The sequence below is a fragment of the Grammomys surdaster genome, unplaced genomic scaffold (assembly GCF_004785775.1).
Source record: "Grammomys surdaster isolate TR1022 unplaced genomic scaffold, NIH_TR_1.0 63, whole genome shotgun sequence".
NCBI lineage: Eukaryota > Metazoa > Chordata > Mammalia > Rodentia > Muridae > Grammomys > Grammomys surdaster.
The window spans coordinates 27,766,309-27,789,894 of record NW_021604565.1 but is presented as its reverse complement, the minus strand read 5'-3'; the positions used below and the strand labels follow the sequence as shown (position 1 = coordinate 27,789,894).

At 37.7% G+C, this 23,586-nt stretch overlaps 1 protein-coding gene across 2 annotated transcripts in view; it reads right to left on the bottom strand.

The window, feature by feature from the left end:
- Positions 1-12,557, bottom strand: part of Slc30a8 (solute carrier family 30 member 8) — a 31,147-nt gene extending 18,590 nt beyond the window's left edge. The window contains exons 1-3 of one of the 2 annotated variants that reach the window (XM_028767638.1): positions 12,187-12,257; positions 11,385-11,389; positions 5,564-5,758 (exon numbers count right to left, since the gene is read on the bottom strand). In XM_028767638.1, coding sequence (XP_028623471.1) covers positions 5,564-5,758; positions 11,385-11,389; positions 12,187-12,257 — 271 coding nt within the window. Of the gene's footprint in view, positions 1-5,563; positions 5,761-11,384; positions 11,390-12,186 lie in introns of both variants that reach the window. The other variant, XM_028767631.1, reaches the window with a different exon arrangement.
- Between the last annotated feature and the right edge of the window lie 11,029 nt (positions 12,558-23,586).

Sequence of the window (23,586 nt, the reverse complement as noted above, 5' to 3'; positions counted from 1 at the left end):
ATATATTTAAGTGCTTGGTCCCCAGTGATGGAACTGTTTGTGAAGGATTAGGAGGTGTGACTTTGGTGGCAGAGGTGTGTCGCTGGGGGTAGGCTTTGAGATTTCAAAAGTCTACACCATTCCCAATTTCATCTCTCTGCCTTATACTTATGTCTCAGGATGTGAGCTCTCAGCTACTGCTCCACCATCGCCTGCTTGAATGCTGCCATGCTCTTTGCCATGATCTTTATGAATTCAAACTCTCTGAAACTGTCAGCTCCAGGAAAATTCATTCTACAAATTGCCTTGGTCATGGTGTCTTGTCACAGCAATAGAAAAGTAACCAAGACAGCCTTGTATCCACTACGGAGCTACACTATTATATGCCATTAATTCATATATAAGAATGACTTACCCTTTTTATGAGTGTCATTTTATTACATTGTATGATCTAATATGATTGCGATGTATCCAAACCTTCAGTTATTATTTAGCAAATATTTAAAATGTACCGTAGTTTTTGGGGTCTTGCTTTAAAATTTCCCAAGAGCAGGAACCACAAAAATTATCTCTGACCTGAATTGGGGTGACAGACACAGGAGGAGTTGGATGGGGAAATGGAGGGTCCACCATAATGCAGATTCAATGCTCATATATAAGGTTCTCAGAGAGTAAAGTTTTTAAACCAAAAATATCTATGACCCATGTCACTGAGGTGTCATAACTACAGAACAAAGCAAGTAAAAATCTAGTAATCAAACGTGAGAATCACGCATTACAGCTACATCCTTCTCTTAGTCAGAAATTCTCACTCTCAAATGTGTGTTTCTTTGGCCTTCTCCAGCTCTGCATCACTGTCTGGCAAAAATCATCTTTCCCCATCCTTATATAACACTGAACATAGTACCCCAGATGCCTCTCCCTGCCTACTCTCAATTGCTTCCAGCAATGACACACTTAAGCTTATTTTCCGAGTCCTCTGTGTCTTCATGTTATCTTTTCAAGTACAGTCGTGCATTTGTATCTACAATATAAGCCCCATTTTATGGCCTTTGCACAGTGAAGAATTTTTACAAGCCACAAAACAGTCCTACTTTGACAGCTCCAAAGGCCCAAGAGTGGGCACACTGTGCCTATCTCCTTCATTTCTCAGTCCCTCTACCACTCTGCTCGGCATACTGTGGCAGTCCTCTTCCCAAAATGTACCTCGGTGGCCCAATTCTCTCCTACTCTAAAGAGCAGTTATAAAGTAAGCTCTGCAAAAGAACCTAGTTCCCCAATTATCATTCCAGCTGGGTCTTCAGCAGACTCTCCTTTAGGGATTCTCCTTCAGGTCTAAGTCATAAAAGCTTAATCTAAATTAGATTAAACAACAGGCAGGTTTTAAGTTATTGGCTCCTGTGAGTGAATCTGGGGATAATTGAGCAGGTGTGTCCTAAGTCTAAGGATCAAAGATGTTACTAAAGCAGGTTGCTGAAGGCAGGTAGGATAGAGATGGGGACTGGAAGCTCCGGGACTGCATCATTCCACATTAATATTTTTAGAGTAAAGACACTAAGTTTTTATTCAGCCTCTTCATATAAAGGCAAGGGATACTTCAAGCATCGGGTCCTTAGGCCAAGAGGATAAGTCTTGTCATCACATTTTGGACAACAAAAGCAAACTGAACAGAAATGTCTGTCTCCTTTAAGCTGCTGTGCCTGTATCTCTGTAGGTATTATTCCTTGTCCTGTTTCAGATATAACAATAGAAATATCTGAAGGAAGAGCCTGATAGTAGTGACTTGTCAGACCACAGGTATAAATAATGAGTTGTTTGGTTTGGGTTTTGTTATTTTTATTTTTTTGATTTAACCATTTTTTAAAATTTAAATATAACTACATCACTTTCAGTGTTCTATCAAAAAGGACTTTCTTTTCATTTCTAAGGAATCTCTTAGTTCTTCCCTTGAGACATTCTTCAGAGTCCATGCCCCCAGAAAAGAACCTTTAGACTCCCCTAAGAGGTCTTGAGAATAATCATTCCTCTATTTGACTTCAGGGAATAAGTGTGATGTGGACTGAGAGCTTGAGTGATGGCCTAGGCTTTGATGAGAATGAAGACTTTGGTATTTAAATAAAAAGAAGAAAGCTCCTGAGACCTAAAGCATAGGATCATTTCTCAGAAAATGAATAATCTCTTTGAGTTAAAACTGAATAAGTATGTAAGGACGTGGCAAGAGAAGAATATTACTAATTTATAAGGCGGATTGATTGTGGAATATCTGAAAAGATATTTCACAGAAAGAATTTTCTTTTCTGTTGTCTTAGATGTCCAGAACTTCTATTATATTGATCACATGTCATTTGGGAGGGTGAAGTGGGGTCTAGCATAGAAGAAGCTTCTGAACCAGTCTCTTTCTGCTACCCACGTTCTTGTAGGGTTAGCCTCATGCTTAACTGCGTTTCAACCAAAGGGGAAATGCTGAAGACTTTCGAAGATGGATGGAAGTGGCCTGATAGAAGCTATGATTAGAACAATAATCAGCTTGATGCTGACATGACTCAAAACCCAGCAGGTTTCAGTCAGTATTCATTATATTCCTTTACTGGTGAGATCATATGTCTCTTTAAGAGTCAGAGTAGAACTCATACACTTGAATACATAGGAATAAGGGAGATCCATGTGGATAGCTGCCCACGCCTATCTCACATGAGGTATTTTGAAACAAAATGGCAAATAGCAAATAGCAAGTAAGGAGTATTAGAAGTAATGAACAAAATGAAGGCTACAGATGATACAGCCTCTTGCTACACAGGATGGAAAAAAGAAAGAGTTCCTCTGTGATCAGAAGCAAACCAAAGGAACTCACTTTTGCTACTATTTGGTGTTCTGAAGGCCATAGCTGGAGCAAATAAACAAGACAAAGAACTAGAAAACATTATAACAGGAAATAAAGGGTGACATTTTCTACTTGTATAAAGCATCATCTATTTATCTAAATATACTGTAGGCATATATGTACATGCACATATGTGCATACATGTATTTATTATGCCATCTATCTGTATATGTGCTTCTGTATGCACTTTCGTGAGATATTGGTACATTTTCAAGAGGATGCTGAAGACTGGAACTGCCTATTGTCTACAGCAGATTATTTTGCAACTTCATCAATCTTTTGATCTCTTTTCCTCAAAAGATATAGTAGTTGGTAGAGAAATTGTGTGGTACTTATTCTTTTTATACACTCAGAGTAAAGTGCTGTATTGATGCTGTGGTTGTTTTGGATTTAACAGATCTATGATTTTATCTGATTTTCAAAACATGTAGAAGTCCACATATGAGAAGAGTCCAGAGAGAGAAGAAACACATCTTATTCTGGTAACTAAAAAATACAGTGGAAAAAGGAGCTAGGGAGAGCGTATTTTCTTCTATTTGCCTGTTTCTACTCATATCAGCTTCCCTCTAGGTAACAGAATGAAAGGGAGGCTCCTAAGACACTAGTAATAGTGTTCCACGTAATGGATAACAGAACTGTAAAGGTAATAACGGCCCCACATACATGAAATTTACATGTGTAAATTTACAAGTTTTCTTTTACATATTTAGAGAAAAATGAGATAACATTGCATTCCAAAATCTTCAAGCTGAGCAACTAAGATAGAAGACCATCATGTTTCAGTGTCTGACAATAATTTTGAAATTTCCCAGTAGCTGAACGGGTTTAGAAAAAAATACAGAAGAGAAAAAAAGTACTGAAGAAGTAGAAATTTTGAGTTTACCAATAAATGAGACAAAAGCTAAAATACATACCAAAAAACTACTTAAAAAATTCTCTAGAAGAGATGATTATAAGCGGTATGGTTTATCTATCTATTTATTTATTTATTTATTTATTAAAATGAAATTATTAAATCTCAGCTTTCCATATTAGCATGTGTGGCTGTGACTCAAAAATCTTAGAAAAACACCAAAATAGAAAACTACCACTAAATTTGTTATTAATAAATATTTATAATTTCTATTAAATTACATACCAATAAAATCATAATTATACTGAATGAGAACAGAATGAGTCTTATGTTTAATTAAAACCACAAAAATTAATAACCATTTACTTTTCTTCTAAATAGACAATACAACAGACAACTATGATATTTAAATCTACATTAATTATGATACTGCCATAGGATAGGAACTCAGATCAATGAACAACCTTAGAAACACACTTTGATACTTACAAAAGGTTAATTAATAATAAAAATATATTGAATATCAATGAAAAAAATAATTATGCCATGATATTGAAAACTTTTTTAAATGGTTAGAAAAGCGACTTTAGTTCTTGTAGAATGCAAAGCATATAATTTTACATTGATGTTAAAATTTTTGCAAAAACCAAAGAAAATACATTAAAAAGTATTTATTCTCTCAGTGGGTGGAGATTACCAAATATAGTTGCCTATATTTAAAACTGAAACTGTCTTAAATTTAAGTTTCTGAAGTCAAAACACAAATGAAAAGGCAATAAATAAACTTAAAAAAAATAGTTATAAATGCTGTAGCCCAGAATTAACATCTAACACATTAGGAGCTCCCAGAGATCAATAAAATAATTTGCAAAATTCTCAACTAAAAAGGTAACAAGAGAGAAGGAGGTGGTACATCATAGGAGTAAACACGTTTGACTTATAAGTGTGTGAAATATGCTAACTAAGAATTGAAGCGATGAATACTAAAGCATTCATATCTACATTAGCAAAGACTTTGTGTATGAGAGTGCATGTGTGCGCATGTGTACATGAATGTGTGTGCATGTGTGCATGTGCATGCCTGTGGGGTTCAGAAGAGAGTATCAGATCCTCTAAAGCTGTAATTACAGGTAGTTATGAGTTGCCCAACATGGATGCTGGGAACTGAACTCGGATCCTCTGGAAGAACAGCAAGTGCTCTTAACCACCGAACTCTCTCTGTCTAGTCACAACAAAGATTTTTAAAGAGTTGGGTGGAAGATTATTTTTCTGAGGAGCCTCCACACTGATGAATCATTTCAAGTGTCTGGATATAGGTTTGACAGAATGATTCAAGAAATAAGAAAAATATTCTTGCCTTTCAACCAAGTATTTCAATTATTTCCATTTTTAGAATCCCTTTCAAGGGATAACCAGAATGGTAGGCAGAATTTTATTAAGATTTTCTTCATGGTAGTGTAATGAAGAAGCAGAAAAAAAATCCCTAAATTTCCTAACAGTAGAGAAATCGTTATGTGAATTACAGTGGACTGTATTCTTTGGGCATGAAAATATTTTTAAAGAGTATTTGATACAATAGACAACATGGTCCAAGTTATGTAAAAGAAAAGAAAGATATACGTAGGAAATACTCTATGGTGTTATTAGAGGCTTTAATTTAAATGTGACATAATAATACATTTTATTTTTCTTCTATTTTCCAACTTGACTACTATGTGCCTACTGTCATTCTATAGAAGCAGAAAATGCTAAAAGTTTCTTTTAAAGAACAACTTAGTCGTCCCTCCCATCCTGATGCAGGGTTTCGTTAGGTCGCAGAGTCATCAAGCATTTTCCTGGGCAGTACTCACCCACCACCTCTGCCACCATAAAGATGAAGCACATTGCAGAAGCAACACAGAGTCTCCACTTGGCATGCACTTGCTTGCTCGCCCTGTTCCCTGTGGCCTTGGAGCTGTTGTGGCAGTGACAGATGCCTCCTGCCTCTGGATGCTCTGCCCTGTCTCCAGGACACTGATCTTTATTCACAGGCTTCTGTCGAAGTTCTCTGTTGAAGATGATTTTGACAGGAGCAAGTAGTGAACATGGTTGCAAACAAACACCTTCCTGGCAGCCCTACCCACTCTCAACGGGGCTCATAGGACATCTGCAAACTGGCAAAGGAGTTGTAATTCAGAGCTTTCTTTACATTTCCTTCTAAAATCATAACTGCTTACAAGCACTACTTTGTTGAGCTAAGAAGGAAAAAAATAGACATTCCTGAGGACAAGTCTTTGTTAATTGCTCCATTATTAAAAAGATTCTAAATATTGTGCTCAGAATCCACCACCATCACCATTGTGGTAGATTGTAAGGTAGGACAAATAGACATCAGTAGGTCACAATGCTTTTCCAGGCTGAGTTCGTGAAGACCCTCAGACACCTGATCACCCATTTGCAACATTTGCAGACAACCAAATACTCACTGTTATGATAAAAGCTGGATTCCACTTATGTGTCCTTAAAGAGTAACTATCAATTCTGTTCCAACACAAGACTTAATTTGTAAATTTTCCATAGGATCATAGCTGGAGAGGCTATTGATAAAAGGTAATCCACCTGCATAGTTTCTTGACTAAGTAAGTTTCAGAGAGATAATGTGATTTTCTGAGGTCAAATAGTCAGAAAAGGACAAGGAAAAACCCATATCAGTGCATCTAAAATCAATTGTTGCTGGTGCAGATGACATTGCCCACGAGTCTTCAACTAATAGGATGCTTTTGAACTCAATAAACTTATTTGAAAACACTAATGAGTCTCTCGGAATTAAGAACTTTGTATTTCTAGCTCTGAAAGTTAAATTTTAGATTAGCTTCTATTTGAAGGTTATCTCATTTGGATTATCACCACCTGGAATTAAAAATCTGAATGTTTGGGCTTTGCTGATAAGTGTTAGGATCACTGTAATTATTGTCATATTTGAATTCTTCTGAAAAATAATATATATGCATATCATTATAAAAAGTTAATATAACAAAAACATACAAAGCAGAGGAAAATCACTGATAATCGTACTTCCAAAAAAAACAATTATTGATGTTTTATTGGATAGTGTTGCAACATATTAAATATAGATTTTTTTATATAATGAGAGTTCATTGGTTAGAATGTTGAGTTGTATGTGCCAAAAACAAAAATTGTATTGAGAAAGTAATGCATGAAAATTGTTGGTTCTGCTACTGCAGACATTTAGAAGCACGGAGACTTCAAGCATTATTTGAGAAGGGTTCCAGTGCCCTTCTCTCCTTCTCAGCTATGCTTTATCCTCAGACTGATTTTCCTCCTATCTTGAAATTGTTGTCCGGGTTTATCAGACTATCTTTGTGGGTTCTCATATGCAGACAGGGAAGTTTATTTGCCATGGTTTGAGCCTGAAAGCCTCCCCTCAGACTCCTCACCATGAGCCAATGTTTCAACTCTTGATCTTTAGCTTCCATAACTGTTTTAAAGGTGTAAAATGTCGGATTTGGCTGCAGAAATGAGCTGTAGGATCACCCTGTGAATTTTATACCTCCCCTTGATTTTGGTCTATTTCTTTTTACTTCCTGGGAAAGCTAAAATAGGAGAGCCCCAGACGCATGTTCCCATCACGACGGACCTACTTTGTCTTGTCATGATAGACTGTCCTCTCCTGAACCATGACCATAGCCAAATCTTTTCTCCTTGAACTTGCTTTTGGTCACAGCAATGAGAATACTAATATAATGTTCTCTTTCAAAATTGACCCAAGAGTCTGGAGGCTAAGCAATGTTATCAAATGAGAACCATCCACTATAACCTGAAGACTGTTTGTGTAGACCTCCTTATATTTAGCTGCCTATACCCAGCTGTGCAGCTTCCTAGAGCTTAGAAGAGAACAAAGTCTACCTCCATTAATTTCCTGAAGTTCAGGCATTGTTTCTATACTATTCATAGTTTTCAGAACAAAAACTTTCCTTTTTTGCTAACTTACACAATTTTAATATTTATATGTTAAGTATCTTGTCAAGAAAAACACTCCTAACCCAAGATTCATTGGTTTATACCTATGTTCCCTTTTATGTTTAACTATTTCATCATAGCATCTACCTTAATGTCTATGATCCATTTTAGTAAAGTTTTTTAGCATGATGTCAGAAATGTATACGTATTAATTCTTCTTCACACAAATGTTTAATTGTCCTAAAAACATTTGTTAAAAACACCTTGTTGAAAGACAATCGACACATTCGGTGAGTATACATATGTTGGTAGTCCATGTCATGAATTTAAGTGTATACTCACTTTTTTCATTTTTTGACTCTTTGATGGTTTCATACATGCACATAATGAATTTCAGGAGCTTTTTACTCTATAATTATCCTCTCTTTTACTTCTCTCTCTACTACTGAAAGCCTTCTTGCCACTCTGTCTTAGTTAGGGTTTCCATTGCTGTAAAGAGACACCATGACCAAGGCAACTCTCATAGAGGAAAACATTTAATTGGGGCTGGGTTACAGTTTCAAAAGTTCAATCCACTATCATCAAGGCAGGAATATGGCAGCAGGCAGGCAGACATGATGCTGGAGGAGCCAAGAGTTCTACATCTTGATCTGAAGGCAGCCAGAAAAAATCTGTATTCCAGAGGCAGCCAGGAAGAGGCTTTTTCCACATTAGGAGGAGCCTGAGCATAGAAACATCAGAGCCCATCCCCACAGTGATACACCTTCTCCAATAAGGTCACACCAACTTTAAGAAGGCCACACCTCCTAATAGTGCTACTCCCTAAGACAAGCATATTCAAACCACCACACACACCCACTTTTATGTCTTCTTTGTGTGTGTGTGAGTTATCTGGATGAACAGATAAATACACTTTAGTGTAATAGTGCTGTGACTATTGTGGGAATGAACAAGTGCTTTCTTTTTATTTTTTTTCAAATTTTCATTTATTTATTTTTTCTTTTATTGAATATTTTATTTATTTACATTTCAAATGTTATACCCTTTCGAGGTCTCCCCTCTGGAACCACCTATCCCATCCCCCCACCCTCTGCCTCTCCACCACCCACCCACCCACCCACTCCCGCCTTCCAATTGCTCTGGCTGCTTTCAACAATGCTCTAAGATATAAATTAGTCCAGAGTTTACATGGTTCAATTAAATTTAGGGCTTCTGTTGGGCTTGACCTGCAAGAAAGTATCGCAGCATGGATAACTTAATAACAGAAATGTATTTTCTCACAGGTCTAGAGTTTAGAATTTCATGGCCAGTGTGCTAGTAAATTATTGTACATTCTCTGATATCCTCACATGGCTTTTCCTCATTGTGCATATAAAGAGAGAGAAAATGAATTCTCCGGCTTATCATATGTAACAACCATTCCTGTAGCCACATTTAAATTTTGTTATATCCCTAAACACCATATTGTTGTTAATAAGCCCACAGTAGGTCTTCAGGTGTCAGCATGTGAATTCGACGAATGGAGAACACAAAGAAAACCTCTCTTCAGGATTGCTGCTGATGCCAGTCTGTGGTTAGCTGCAACTCTAGAAAGAATTTTTACCACCTGTGTTTGTGTTTGTGTGTGTGTGTGTGTGTGTGTGTTTAATCTTGGGCTTTTGCTGCCCAACTTTTAGCTGTTCTTTCTTTCGCTAGTTTATTTCTATCACGAAGCCTCAAGTCCACTCTTCCTTTCTCAACAGAAAAACAAGAAGAATTCTGCTGTTTTCAGCAGCAGCAGCTCTGCTTGGAAATACCCAATCTCTCACTTCTTACTGAGATGCACTGGCTTTTGAGACATGTTGTTTTTCATTTCTGCAGGTGCCCTTAGGACAACTCCAGAGACAATAAAAAACATAAACCTTGCCTGTACCTGTATGCCTGATATATATATATATATATATCCTCTGTGTGGTATGTGCTTGTAATCCCAACACTGGATAAACAGAGACAAAAGGATCTCTCAGACTCACTGGCCAGCCAACCTCACCTACTTATCAAGATCCAGGCTGGTGAAAATGATGGGAAGCACCTGAGGATTGTCTTCCATATGCACATACATCGAGAGAGAGAGAGAGAGAGAGAGAGAGAGAGAGAGACAGAGAGTCAGAGAGGTAAAAAGACCCTCTATCCCTAGTCTTGTTTTCACGGTCCTTCTATAACAATGGAACCATTCTGGAATTAGCACTGCAGAGGAAGGAGAGGGTACACCTAGTACAGTAGCCCTGACAAGGTTCACCTTTGTCCCATAGTGAAATGTGTACAAAGATGACAGCCAGTAATATCTGTCATGTTAAATTTCAGACCTTGAGGCTTGTTATTACCTGCTAAAATAGTAACAGTGATCCTGCTGTGGTCTTGGGCTATGTGATGGCTATAAGCTCTCAGTTTTGTTCTTTTTAGATCCTGAATTATCTCTTAAGCTGGTGCAAGCGTAGAGAACAAGAACAAAGACTCTAGTCAAAGGTCAGCAAAAGACCCCAGGCATGTGAGTGTAAGAAAGAATTTTGAACCTTCTTGTCTAGACACCAGAAGAAAACAGCCCCCTAAGCAAGGCAGAACAAAGGTCATATGCCTCACATTTTCCTCTTAGAATTCTGTGCTATAAGCCACCCACTGTGGGAATAGATTATTATAAAAACAACAGCTATAGGAAACAATCTCTCAATGGAATTAGCCGACAAGTTTGCCTTCAAGAGTAAGTGTCTTTACAGCATATAACAATTTAAACAAGAAGTTAGTAATGGGTCAAAGGAAGCAACCCAGAAGAAAAAGATTATTAAGAAGCAAAGCTCTGAAATGAAAGAAAACGCACAAGTAAGGAGACTGGAAGAGGTGGGGGAGGTTAAGAGATCTGTAAGATACAGATTATCTCAGGAGCAATCAGATTAGGTTCTGAGGTCACACAGAGGGTGGATTCAGGAGAAGGAAAGACACTACACAGACCCACTAGGAGCATGGATCCTCTCAACTTTCAACTCAGCCATCTGGCCTTACAAAGAGGACATTGGGTCCACTCTTTGGCATTCATTTTCTTCTGTGGCAAATGGAGAGATCAGGATTTAAAAAAAAAACTGTTTAACATTTCACTTTTGTGTTTGAAAAGAAAACACTGAATGTTTTCCTGGCTTTTCTAAGCACTATGTCTTGAGAACTATACGTCTGTCACCCTACGCGATGAACAAGATCATTTCGAGAAACTCTTGGCTGTTTGTATTACAGACTTCTAAAAATCTATTTTACTAGGAATTATTGTTATTTCAATAAAATGGAAGTACTCCTAGGGCTAACAACATGTTGTCCAGACTTCATATGAGGCTTTGTTTTCAATATTTATGAAATCAATAACTGACACCTCAAACTTCCTACAGAAATAATTCTTTCAGTATGTGATAATAAATGTCCTTTTTTGTATGCTATTCATTTGTTTTAAAAAATTATAAATAGTCTTTAGGGAAAGTCTTAGCGGTTTTACTATATTTGATATGAACAAATACAACATCGTTGTTTTAGATTATGAATTTAATTCTACAAAATAAATGAAAATATTACATACATTATTACTAAATACATGTTCTCTTAAAATTTCCTCTGCATGAATCCTCTTTAAGTTTTCACTTAGCCACTTGATTCCCACTAGGAGTGATCTCCCTACATATACCAATTCCCTACCCACGCTCTCTTCCACTCAGCTATTTCCCTACCTCCGTTCCCTTACTTTCTATATAGATTTCTCTTAAATCTATTGTGATTCTGTTCTTTTCTTCAGCCCTTACTCTATTTTTTTCTAAAATTTTGCTCTTATCCTCACACCCAGGTAAACATTAGCTTCTCTTAATGTTGTCTCTTAAAATCATTAAATATCTCCAGCACTCTTCTGTATCTGTTCTGTAATCAATTCATTTTTATATGCAATTCATATTAGCCTCTTGGTTTTAAATAAACATATATCTAGGACTAGAAATATTTTCTTTTCCATTAAATATACAGACCCTAAGACAGGACTGTTCAGTCAATAATTGTTTAAAAATGAAAATCAAAGAATATATTACACATGATACTATGGAAGACATTTTAAAAATACAGAAAATATTAAATTCACCTACATTTATTACAGGTATACCTACTAATATAAAGTAAACCATTCATCTTGAGATGAATATAACTCTGGTTTTGAGCCATCATTGGAAAGTATTACTTTTTCCTAAATATAATTTTGACAGTTTACTCTCTAACTTAAAAATGGGAAAATTGAAAAAAAGCAACAGTAAACAATTAGATTGTTCTTGTCTGTTTGCTTTAATGAAAAATCATAGAAGAAAAATTACTTTAATTAATGTTTTCCTTCAGGATTTATGATGTTTAAGGAATCAGAACAAGTATGCAGTCTTCAGTATGTCTCAGGACATGAGTCATAGAAATACTATCATTTTTATCTTACTGACATATAATGCAGACATAAGTATCGTCTTACCTGTCTAGAGTGATGGCGTACATCTTGGTAGCTTGATCATTCACAAGGTAAGTTCTCTCAAGAAACTCCATGGTAGTCATGACAGGAGCTGATACTGTTGTTTTCACTGTCCAGTTTTGGAAGTAAAGAAGCACTAAGATTATTATATTCACACAACTTCCTAGTAAATTAGAAAAAAATTCTTCCAGTACTTGAGTTCACAGGGCTTCCTACATCAGTGTTGTGGGTAGGTCTGTGAAAATTAACAGTCTCCTTGGAAGATCACCTGGGCTCATTCTATTACCCACAGAGACAGCTTTTCTGGGAGACACAAAGGTGGAATCATAATATGAAGTGTGTGTGTGTGTGTGTGTGTGTGTGTGTGTGTGTGTATACACATGAGCATATGTGTGACTCTCTCCGTGCTTTCTAAAGGGTGGAGTTGCTCTGGTAATGCTGATGCAGGACACTTACCTTCAGAGTACACCTGAGTGAACTGCAAATAGCCACCCTCTGTCTTTCTCTACACTAGCCTCATTTTGTCTTCCTTTTTTCGTTTGGTTTCTGCAAACATTTCTCCTGAGATGTAGTTCAGAGATGACCTCTAAGCAGCTGTGAGGATTTTAATTCCCCTCTTCTAGGACCGTTTTGGGATTTCATTCCTGAAGTAGGGAACAAAGGTTACCATTCACTGAAATCTATGATCAGAGAGTATTCTGGATATGGCTTCGTTAAAAGCCATTTATCTAGCTCTTTGCTAGATAAATAACTACCCTCTGAGTGAACTGTATCTACCTTGGCTGGACTGCCCACAGAAGAATGGGGAAGACCTAGCCCAGGCAATACCATCAGGAACATCAATCACAATTAATCAGGGATGGAGCCTTCTAGGTTGCTCACAAAAGAATTTCAAGTCACAAAATTCCAAGGATTGACACACGACTTCATTGCAAACTATGATCCTTTCCACAGATGAGAAGAAACAAGAGCCTGGTCAAGCAATAATCATTTGAATATATACCAAAGATCTATAAAGGTGGAGGAATTTGTGAGGTAGGGAAGGGTGAGCCCATCACTGAACCCTTAGTGCCATCTTCCTTTGCATTTCCTCTGGGGAAAATTCAGAGAGGTTTAGCTCCAGAGTAACCCCCCAGCCTGGTGTCATTAGAGCATGCTATTTTGTCAAACAGAGATCACTCTCAATGTCTGATAGGATCAATGTTACCCTGTATAAAGAGGGTGGTGTGTCAGTGGCACTATGATGGGCTGAAAGAAAGAAGCAACCCTTGTCTGTGGTCTTTTATCACATCGAAGGGGAGCCATACATCCAGCAAACCACAAGACTTCGCAAACTTCCATTTGTAATATAAATGTTAGGAGCTCTGCATAGAACAGTACTGTCTGACTATTAACTTTACTCTGTCAGTGAAGAGTCAATGAAATAGCTTTAGGGAAGCAATCTGTTCTTGTTGGAGAAGCCATGGATCTTGGAAGCTAATGTCAGCAGAATAAAAATCAAAGCATTTTCCTTCTCACATATTCTAAGTTACCTGAGCAAAATATCAAGTTCTTCTATAGAGACAAATTAGACAAAAGCAGAAAACAACTACTAATCCATCTGGGTGACACGGGACCTTACTCTGTTGCACGGATCATTTGTGAACAGTTGTTAGCACATAGAAGAGAAATGGAGTATAGAAGGACAAATGTTGGAAAAACAAAGAAGCAGCTACAAATAAAGCTGAAACACAGTAAGGATGGGAAAGGAAAAACAGCAGAGGACACTAAAGTACAGAAAGGGAAATGTGGGCTGTAGAAGGCAACAGAAGAGAGCATCCTGTGGGCTTGAGACTGTACCATAAACTTTGTCATTAGTCTAGATATGAATTGTAAGGCAGAATTGTAAGTGTTTATGAGTCTGTGAGTACAGAGATCATATACTACCTTGCAATGTGGATTGCTTATGGTTAAGGAAAGAGGTAGTAGATAGTGTTAGCATAAAATAAGGTAAAGCAGAGATGAAAAAAGGGGGCAAAGGCAATCAAAACAAAAAGGATAAGAAAATATGGATTCATTCTATCTCATTATAAATTTAGCTATGTAAAATTACCCTGGTCATAAACTCTGTACTGAAACTTCCTATGTTGGAATTTTATTAAATATGCATAGCTATAAAATATGTATAGACATAGATAATACATTTAAAATTAAAAATGTAATGTCTATATTTATAAAGTATTGAGAAATTAGATATCATTTTCATCAAATATTTATGAATTTGTAAGTGTTATTCTTGAAGATAATTATCGTACACCAAAGAATCTCATGCAAAGAGCATAAGAGCAGAGATTATAGCAAATAAAAGTCCCATGTTAGAAGCAGAAATAGGTTTTGTGACTATAAATTTAGGTGCAGTTAAGTTATGATCAAGAGTAGGCTTTATGTAAGGCTGAGAAGATGGCTCAGTGGCCAGGAGCACTTGCTTTACAAGCAAGAGACTAAAGTCAAAGCCAGGCATGGTTATACTCAGACACCCTAGCATTGGAGGCCAGAGACAGTTGGATCATGGGAGCTCTCTGTTCAGCTAGGCTACCTTCAACGTGAGTATAAGGTTCAGTGACTAGAGTGGAGGGAGTTAAAAGAAAACATATTAGGCCTTCCTCCAGCCTCTGCATGGGTGAGTATATATGTACATGTCTGCACACATACATCATATACATCATGTAGACACAGAAAGAATATTTAAAACTTTTAAATGTCTTATGTTAAATATTTAAAATACTTAAATGTCCATCACCACTTTATAAATTCATTTTCATTGCACTATTATCTTTCTTCCAAATATTTAGTCAGCAGAATGCTTATAAAAAGTTTTGTAGCCTCTCTTGGCTAACGTGTGTCACTTTGCGTGAATTGTCCATCAAGTAGCTTTAATTAGACACTACAGGAGGCATAAGGTATAAATTAAGAAAGCAACTCAGAACAGAAATGCCCTCTTGTTGACAGTTGGTTTTGGTGGGCATTCTGCTGTTCATCTCAGTTTCCTAGGCAACCAGCTTCCCAATCATCTTGAATTACAGGTTGTCCTCTCTGCCCACACTCGATCATAAGCTTACAGCAACTGAAGGGGCAAAATGCAATTTATAACAGTTACTTCTGAGAATAAATATTCTGTCAGCCACAGAATATCACTGACATAACAGCTTCCACTTCCTGGCGCTGGCTGATTCCAGCACCAATTTCCTAATAGAATTTTACAAGGAATAGCTAATCCTCGTACAGAAATCATTCATACAAGGCTTTTTAATGTTTTATTTTCTGGAGTAGAGTAGCGTGTGTGTTGTAACACATACATAGAGGTCAGAAGACAACCATGGGAGTTAACCATTTCTCTCTATCATCTGGGTCTCAGAGATTAAATTCAGATAGTCAGTCTTTGGTAGCATGCAGATTTATGTGTTATACCAATACCAGCATCTTACACATTGTTTTATATTTCATTTATAGAAAATACATTTTTCTATGAAATGCTACCAGGACATTACCAAGACACAACATGACCAAGTTCTCATAGTTCACATTTCCCCAAACAAAATTATACTTCAAAAATATTTGTTGATGCTATTGTTTTTATGTAACTGTCCCCTAAAATGGGATACAAGAGCAAGCTTTTTTCAGACCTTACCTTTAGAATTACATCATTTTTGCTTCTTTGCCACATAGTGGTCAAAAAGAAGGATGAATTAATTTATTACGTGATCTTATAAATTAAAGTGAATCAGCTAGAGTTTTGGTTTCGGCACTTCCATAGATGGGGCCTTGAACAAATTATTTTTTTGTTTTTCTTTTTCTTTCCTTCTCCTTTTTTTCTACAAAATGGGAACATTAATAAAGTTCACCATATAGCTTTCCAAAGCAATAAAGAAAATAGTTTCTAATATAGGTTATAATCAACATATGTTCTCAGTTTAATCTATAGCATGGCACAACATGCTCTAACATGTAACCACACTACTGTGTACTCAGTCACATTCAAGCACAATGTCCCAGTCTTAGCAAAAGGCTGAGAATTACCAAAGAATAAAAGTATCCATGAAGAAAGTCATAGACACTGGAAAGAGCCTGGGGACTTGAAAACATCACAAGTTAACATTTTTGAAGACTCTGAATTCAAGTGTCTCATTTTAGACATCCAAGTCTGTCTCATACTGTCCCTTTTCCAGTACAATGCCATTCCATATAGATTCTCTATTATAGTGTTCTCTTCAACAATAGAGGATAAATTCACAGCCACCTACTGTAGTCACCTTCTGAAGTGTCCAGGCTGCTGTATTTCCACACAGATAAGAATGGCCTTATTTCCAAGTTGAATACCATTTTCATAGTCAAGTTATAGTTATTTCTACCATGAAAGTTTCTCAAAAGTCCTCACTGTAAACATTAAATAAGAACATTGAGATTTTAATTGTCTTATAAACGGCATTTTAAACTTTTATTTTGATCTAAAGTAAACATAAATCATTAACATAAAGTAAACATAACATAAAGTAAACATAAAGTAAACATCAATCATTTCCAATATTTGATATATTGTTGACAAATGGACTGAATAGCATCCAACTTTATTTTCTCCTTGATAAATTAGGGCCGTATAACTTTATCCTTTAACCATTTTCATTTTTAAAGATGTTGAGCATTCAAAACATGTCAGCAGAAGATTCAATTTGAATTTATTGAGAAAAGAAGACCTGATAAAATATTGATACTGAAACAGTAAAAGAAACTCTTTATTCAGTCTCATAGATCCAAATAAATAATAGAAAAATAAACTAGAATGTGTTGTGAAATATTGGGTCTAGGTGGTTGACATTTTTATGTAGAACATATTTCACATTTATTGATTACTCCATATTGGACAGTTGCTGTGGAAATTTGAACTAATTAACCCTTAAAATCACCCTCTAGGTCAGATATGGTTGCTTTTCTGTTACAAATTTCAAAGTAATCATTTTGAGTCTTTCTAATGCCACAAGTACTTATAGCTTTCTCCTTTATTTTCTATATGCAAGTAAGGGGGAGTTTCAAAGACCAACGCTGAGGTTTGGGGGCATTGGAAGACAGTCAAAGATACCTATGCTATACCTATTTCTTGATTGTAAGTTCACAAAACAGTCACTCAAACCTAAAGCTCCAAGCTTCTTAAATTAAAAACCACAGAAATACAACTTTTTCATCCATACCTGGAATGCAGTATTAGAATTCCATGAGTACTGTACATTTTCTTTTTTTCTTTTTCTTTTTATCCTTTAAATTAATTACTTACTTAATTTGTTTGTTTGTTTACATCCAAAACACTGCTTCCTCTCCCCTTTCCCTTCATCACTGAGTGGAGTCCCTCCCTTTTATCCCCCTTTCGATTCTGAAAGGGTAGAACATCTCTCTCTGAGTCTCCCCCAACCTTGGCACATCAAGTTTCTGTGAGATTAAGCATCTTCTCCCTCTGAGGCCAGACAGGGCAGCCATGAAGACTGAGCTCCTTGTCTATCTTGTTCCAGCCTGTGTATGTTCTCTGGTTGGTGGCTCAGATTCTGAAAGCTCTTAGAGGTCCAGGTTTGTTGACTCTGTTGATCTGCCTGTGGAGTTAACCATTTACTGGGCCTTCAATCCCTTCCCCAACTCTTCCTTTAGTGTCCCTGACCTCTATTTAATGTTTGGCTGTGGATATTGTTTCTTTTCCCATCTGCTGCTGGGTAGAGCCTCTCAGAGGATGCAAGCATAACAGAATATCACTAATGATGTCAAGGATTGGTGTTTCACATGGGATGGGTTTCAAGTTGGGCAGGTTATTGGTTGGCTTTTCCTTTGTATCTGCATAAACCCTGCATTTCTTTTAGACATACCTTAAGGAGAATTTTCACAGTCACCCCTACCCCACTCCACCCCTCCCACCCCAACCCCTCTTGTGAATTCTGAAACCTGGATATATGTGGCCTTGGCTGCTAGGACCACCTCTCTGAAGACAGACAAAGGAGGACTCAGAAGTTCTCCAGAAAAGGTAGGACCATTGCTTTAAACTTTAACTCTCAAATGCATGGAGAGATGGCATTGTCTTTTCCAATTTCCAACAGAACCACAAGGATTTACAACTAATTCTTCTCTTCAGATATTGGTGAATTTGCTTCCAGTGAATTTACAGTTTCATGTGCTGCTAATCTGATTGAAGTAAATCTCACCCCTATCTTCAGAAGATGAGATCTTTGAATTTGCATCTCAGGGAAAGCCATGAAGCTTCATATTAGCTTCTCCAACACTAAGCTCTATCAATCACTCAGATACTGGTCAATGACCAGATAACAGGTGATTCTACTTCTTTTTAGGGAGAGCTAACTCTAGAAAAATAATTAATTAAAACAAGAAGTCACAAAGCATTATTAGAAATAGTGTATTAAACAAGAGATTTTGTAAAGGCTTATGCAGCTAAGATAATATTCCTCTCAGGCATCTAGAATCGATAGCAAAGAATATTATTCTCTGATTTGTTACAAATATTACTTCATTCTCACAATGAAAGTCTCACTTTAACATCAAAAACAGTTTCTACTACAAGCTGTTCAAAAATTTAAACCTTAACATTCTGGGTGTAAAGGTCTATGATTCGCTGAAGAATGATACCTCAGACTCTAAAAGTATGCAAAAGCAAAGAGTGTTTATTCCGCAGAAGTCCAGTACACTGCGGTCTCCCATTACCGAGATAGAGGAGACCACCAAGTGAGCTTCCAGGCCTGATTTAAAGCACATTGGGGATTCCTGGGTAGGTGATCTTTATCTGACCCTTAGGAACATTCCAGAACCTTTATTGGGTTGGGGTGAGGGATGGAAACTGTTGCTAGGGAAATCTAGAAATGGTTGCTGACCCTTGCCCTCACCTCAGGACAGGCAGCAAGGCAGTTTCTGATGGCAAAGCAGTTCCTGACTAGCTGCCTGAAGCCTGGGGTGGTTTTGTTTGGTTGTTTTTTGTTTGTTTGGTTTTTTTTTTTTTTTTTGTCTGTTTGTTCTGTAACTGACTTGCCTGGACCTGCCCAGTTCTTAGAAACAGAGATTTAGGCTTGAGCTGCCATTTTGAAGCCTGTCGTGGAGTCAGCCTAGCCTGTCTCATGGGTTTTGTCTCATTTCCTGGTAACAGGGTTTGAAGGCCAGTGTGTAGTCCATCCTGGCCTCAAGCCCATAATTTCCTGCCTCAAATTCCTGGGTGCTAAAATTGCAGGTGTGTGTCAGCCTGCTGGGCTTGAGATATGTATGGTATTAGGGCTTTTGGTTTTTGCATTCTGTCCTGTGGTTCTGAGACCCAACTCAGAGCTTGCACACAAACATTCTGCCACTGAGCCAAATAGTTAGCCCAAATCTTTTTAACATTGATATTTTTTAATGAAAATTTAGTATTGTGTTCTTTGTGGTTAGACTATAGTAAACTTATTTTATTTTCTTTCCGTTAATTTATTTATTTATTCACTTTACATTCCAATCACAGCCCCCCTCCTCCCAGTCTCCCCTCATGAAGCCTCTCCCCATTATCCTTCCCCTTCTCCTCTGAGAAGGGAGAGGTCCCCCATGAGTACCAACCCACCCTGGCACCACAAGTCACTGCAGGACTAGCCTCATCTTCTCTCACTGAAGCCAGACAAGGCAGTCCAGTTAGGACACAGGTTCCACAGATAAGCAAGAGGGTTAGGGTAAGCCCCCCACCTCCAGTTGTTGGGAGACCCACAAAATATTTATTAATTGAATAATGGAAAAAAGTTTGTACTAAATTGTTATAAAATAACACCTAAGGTATAGTGACATGCTTTCTTATTAAAGATGATATTTATACAATAAAAACCAATGTAAGAAATGTACTGTTACTGTTCTGAATGGGAATTAGCCTAAAGTCCATTCTCTGGATCAAAGATAACTTATAAGACACCTTTTTAGAGTTCCCTTGAAATTCCATTAAAGGGAAAGGGGTCAAAATAAATCCAACACTGACTACAATGTTCCGAAGAGCACTAATCTTTCATCACTTCTTTCAAGTATTATAATTACAGATGTTGTAGAACTAATAAAGTAAGTTCTTTTTAAATTCACTTTATAAAATATAATTCTTTCTTCATAACTTTTAAATAAAGAATAGGCTCCCAACTACAGTGGGTAGACTGCTCAGTCCTAGTTTGAAGATTCCATGTGGAGCAGACATGATCGTCTAGTTTCCAACTAGTGGTATATTAAACTGCTGAGAACCGTTCTTAGGACCAGCATACCTGCAATGCCAGTCTGCAATGCCATCTACCTATCCTAATTCATATTTCCAAGGCAGTGAACATGATTTTATGCTCAAGGAATTTGATTGATAAATACGGGGACTGTGTGTTGTCACTTTGCTTTTTGTTTTCTGAGACAGAGTTTCTCTGTAAATCAGGCTGGCCTTGAACTTAGATCTGTCTGTCTCAGCCTCTGAGTGCTGGGACTGAAGCATATGCCACTATGCCGAACTGTCATTCCAATTTCCTACCAGAGAGAAGGCAATGGGATGACCTTCTAGAAAGACTTTTCTCAATAAAGATAATCCCCTTCCTCCTTCACACTAAACAAAATGTACCATGATTATTTGTTGTGTTAAATATTCACATTGTATATTAATAAGTCATTTATTGTTAAATAAATTTAACTTTTTAAAAAGTAGCACATAGATCCAGCAAATTATGTTCAAAATTTAAAAAACTATCTCTGAAATCAAAGCTTAAGGCATTGGGGAATAAGGCAATTCTTTAAAGAACACCCTGAATATCTTCACAGAAAATATTCATCTGTGAAACATCTGCAGGAACACACACATGTTTTAAAAGCAGGTTTGGCAAATTTTTAAGCTACTAACTGGTGACTGCTACAATGATAACTAAGTCAGGTGCTTATTTTCCCAGTACCTTGGAGTATCCCAGGTCTGTCCACTCCCAGACAAGGAAGGTTAGACACTCTCTCCACTATTCCATAACTCCCTGTGACTGAGCAAGGGCAAACTCATTCCCACTTTATGTCTTCTTTACTAACAAATGGCACAAGCTAACGTCCACAAGAGTTGTTTTTCACTGGGGAGAAAGTTTAAAAAAAAACTGAAGGACAAGCCTTAGGGAAAAACTCAGCTCACTGCTCAACCCCAGAGCAGCCACTCCATCTTCATATCTTTCTCGTCCTCCCAACTCTGAAGGAAAATACATATAGCTAACGATTACGCTCTAAATTCACACTAAGATTGAGTAGTTTAGACACATACATACCTTCTCCTGGGAATTTTTAAGAGAGAATTGCCCTTGAAAAGCAATGCATCCAATAGTAATATCACATAGTAATCAGGGACCTGTCAGTCTAAAGCCAGCATTTTATCCATAATGTCTATAATACTCACTCACAAAATTACAGCAAAGAGTTCCTGCCCCAGCAAGTAAACATCACTGGACTAGATACATCCAATGTCAATGTTAGATATTATGAGCTCCTATTTTAACCCCTCAAGCTATTTAATCCAACTCTATCAATCAAAAACAGTATCAAAGATCATACATTATCTTACAGTTACAGTTCTGCAAGGCTTAAGGGAAATCCTGCTGCCTGGGATGACAGACATTAAAACTTAACACAACACGTTCTTCAGAGTGACATGACTTAAAAGGAAACATTCTCATTGTCACATGCATGCAAATATTTTCCTATCTTTTAGAAAATGTCAGAAGAAGGTGAGTATTTTCTTGGCTGAGTCTAATTGTGGGAGTGTTGACAGTTCTCGGGACACACTTTCTCTGCCAACACCCTTAGGGCAAAATTAGTCTGCATCTCTGTGTTGAAGAGCTCATTTACTTGGGGGTTAGTTATTCTTCCTCAGCCTGGTGTTTACAAATACTCAGCAATGTATTTTCAGCCTAGGAGAAGAGGGAACAGGAAGGTCACCAAACAGAAAGCGATTTAGCTAAGGCTTTATGTGAAAAGACTAATTAGAAGTGTGAGGTGGCCACCGCTCTCTCTTAAGAACTTCCCACAAAAGACTCCAGCCTACTAAGTTCCAGAAATAAATGTGGTACACATGAGAATCAGACTGTCCACAGGCTGAGTCAATGAAGATAAGTGTAGTGGTGATTTCAGTGTGATCAATAGAGCTGTGTCTACTGGTCCTTTTTTCTTTTTTTTTTTTTAAGACCGGAGGACTGAGCGGAGAACTTATGAATACTAGGCAAGCACTCTACATCTTCTGTACATCAAGACTATTCTAACGGAAACTGTGGCATATCATTCCTGTGGTACTGTCTACCTTCCTTTCTTTTTTTCATTAATTTACTTATTCACTTTACAACTCAATTGCAACCCTTGAATAGCCCCACCACCAAATCTCCCCTCACCTAGTCCTCTCTGAGAAGGGAGAGATCCCATGGGTATCAATCCAACATGGCACATCAAGTCTTTTCAGGACTAAGCACATTCTTTCCCACTGAGGCAAGACGAGGCAGCCCAGTTAGCGGAACAGGATCCACAGGCAGGCAACAAAGTCAGGACAGCCCCCACTTCTATTGTTGGGGTACCTGCACGAAGACCATGCTGCACTTCTGCTACATATGTGTGGAGTAGGGGTTGGCTAGGTCCAACTCATGTATGCTCTTTAGTTGGTGACTTAATATCTGGGAGCCCCCAAGGGTCCAGGTTAGTTGACTCTGTTAGTCTTCTGTGGAATCTCTATCCCTTCCAGGTTCCCCAATCCTTCTCACAACTCTTCCACAAGACTCCCCAAGGTCTGTTCAATGTTTGGCTGTGGGTCACTGCATCTGTTTCAGGAAGCTACTGGGTAAAGCCTCTCAGAGGACAGTTATGCTAGTCTGCAAGCATAACAAAGTATCAATAGTGTCAGGGATTGGTTCTTGCCCACAGAATGGGTGTCAAGTTGGGACAGTCATTGGTTGACCCTTCCCTCAGTCTGTGCTCCATCTTTGTCTGTGCACTTCCTGACTACCTACTTTTTTTTAATTAGATATTTTCTTTATTAATATTTAAAATGTTATTCCCTTTCCCAATCCTCACCCCCACCCCCTGAATCCCCATATCCCATCTTCCCTCTTCCTACTTCTATGAGGGTGTTCCCCCATACACCCACTCCTGCCTCCCTGCCCTGGCTTTCCCCTACATTGGAGAATCGAGTCTTTACAAGAGCCTCTCCTCCAACTGATGCCCAACAAGGCAATCCACTGCTACATATGCAGCTGGAGCCGTGGATCCCTCCAGATGTGTACTCCTTGGTTGGTGTTTTACTCCCTGGGAGCTCTGAGGGGTCTGGTTGGTTCATATTGTCATTCTTCCTACAGGGTTGCAAACCCCTTCAGCTCCTTCAGTCCTTTCTCTAACTCC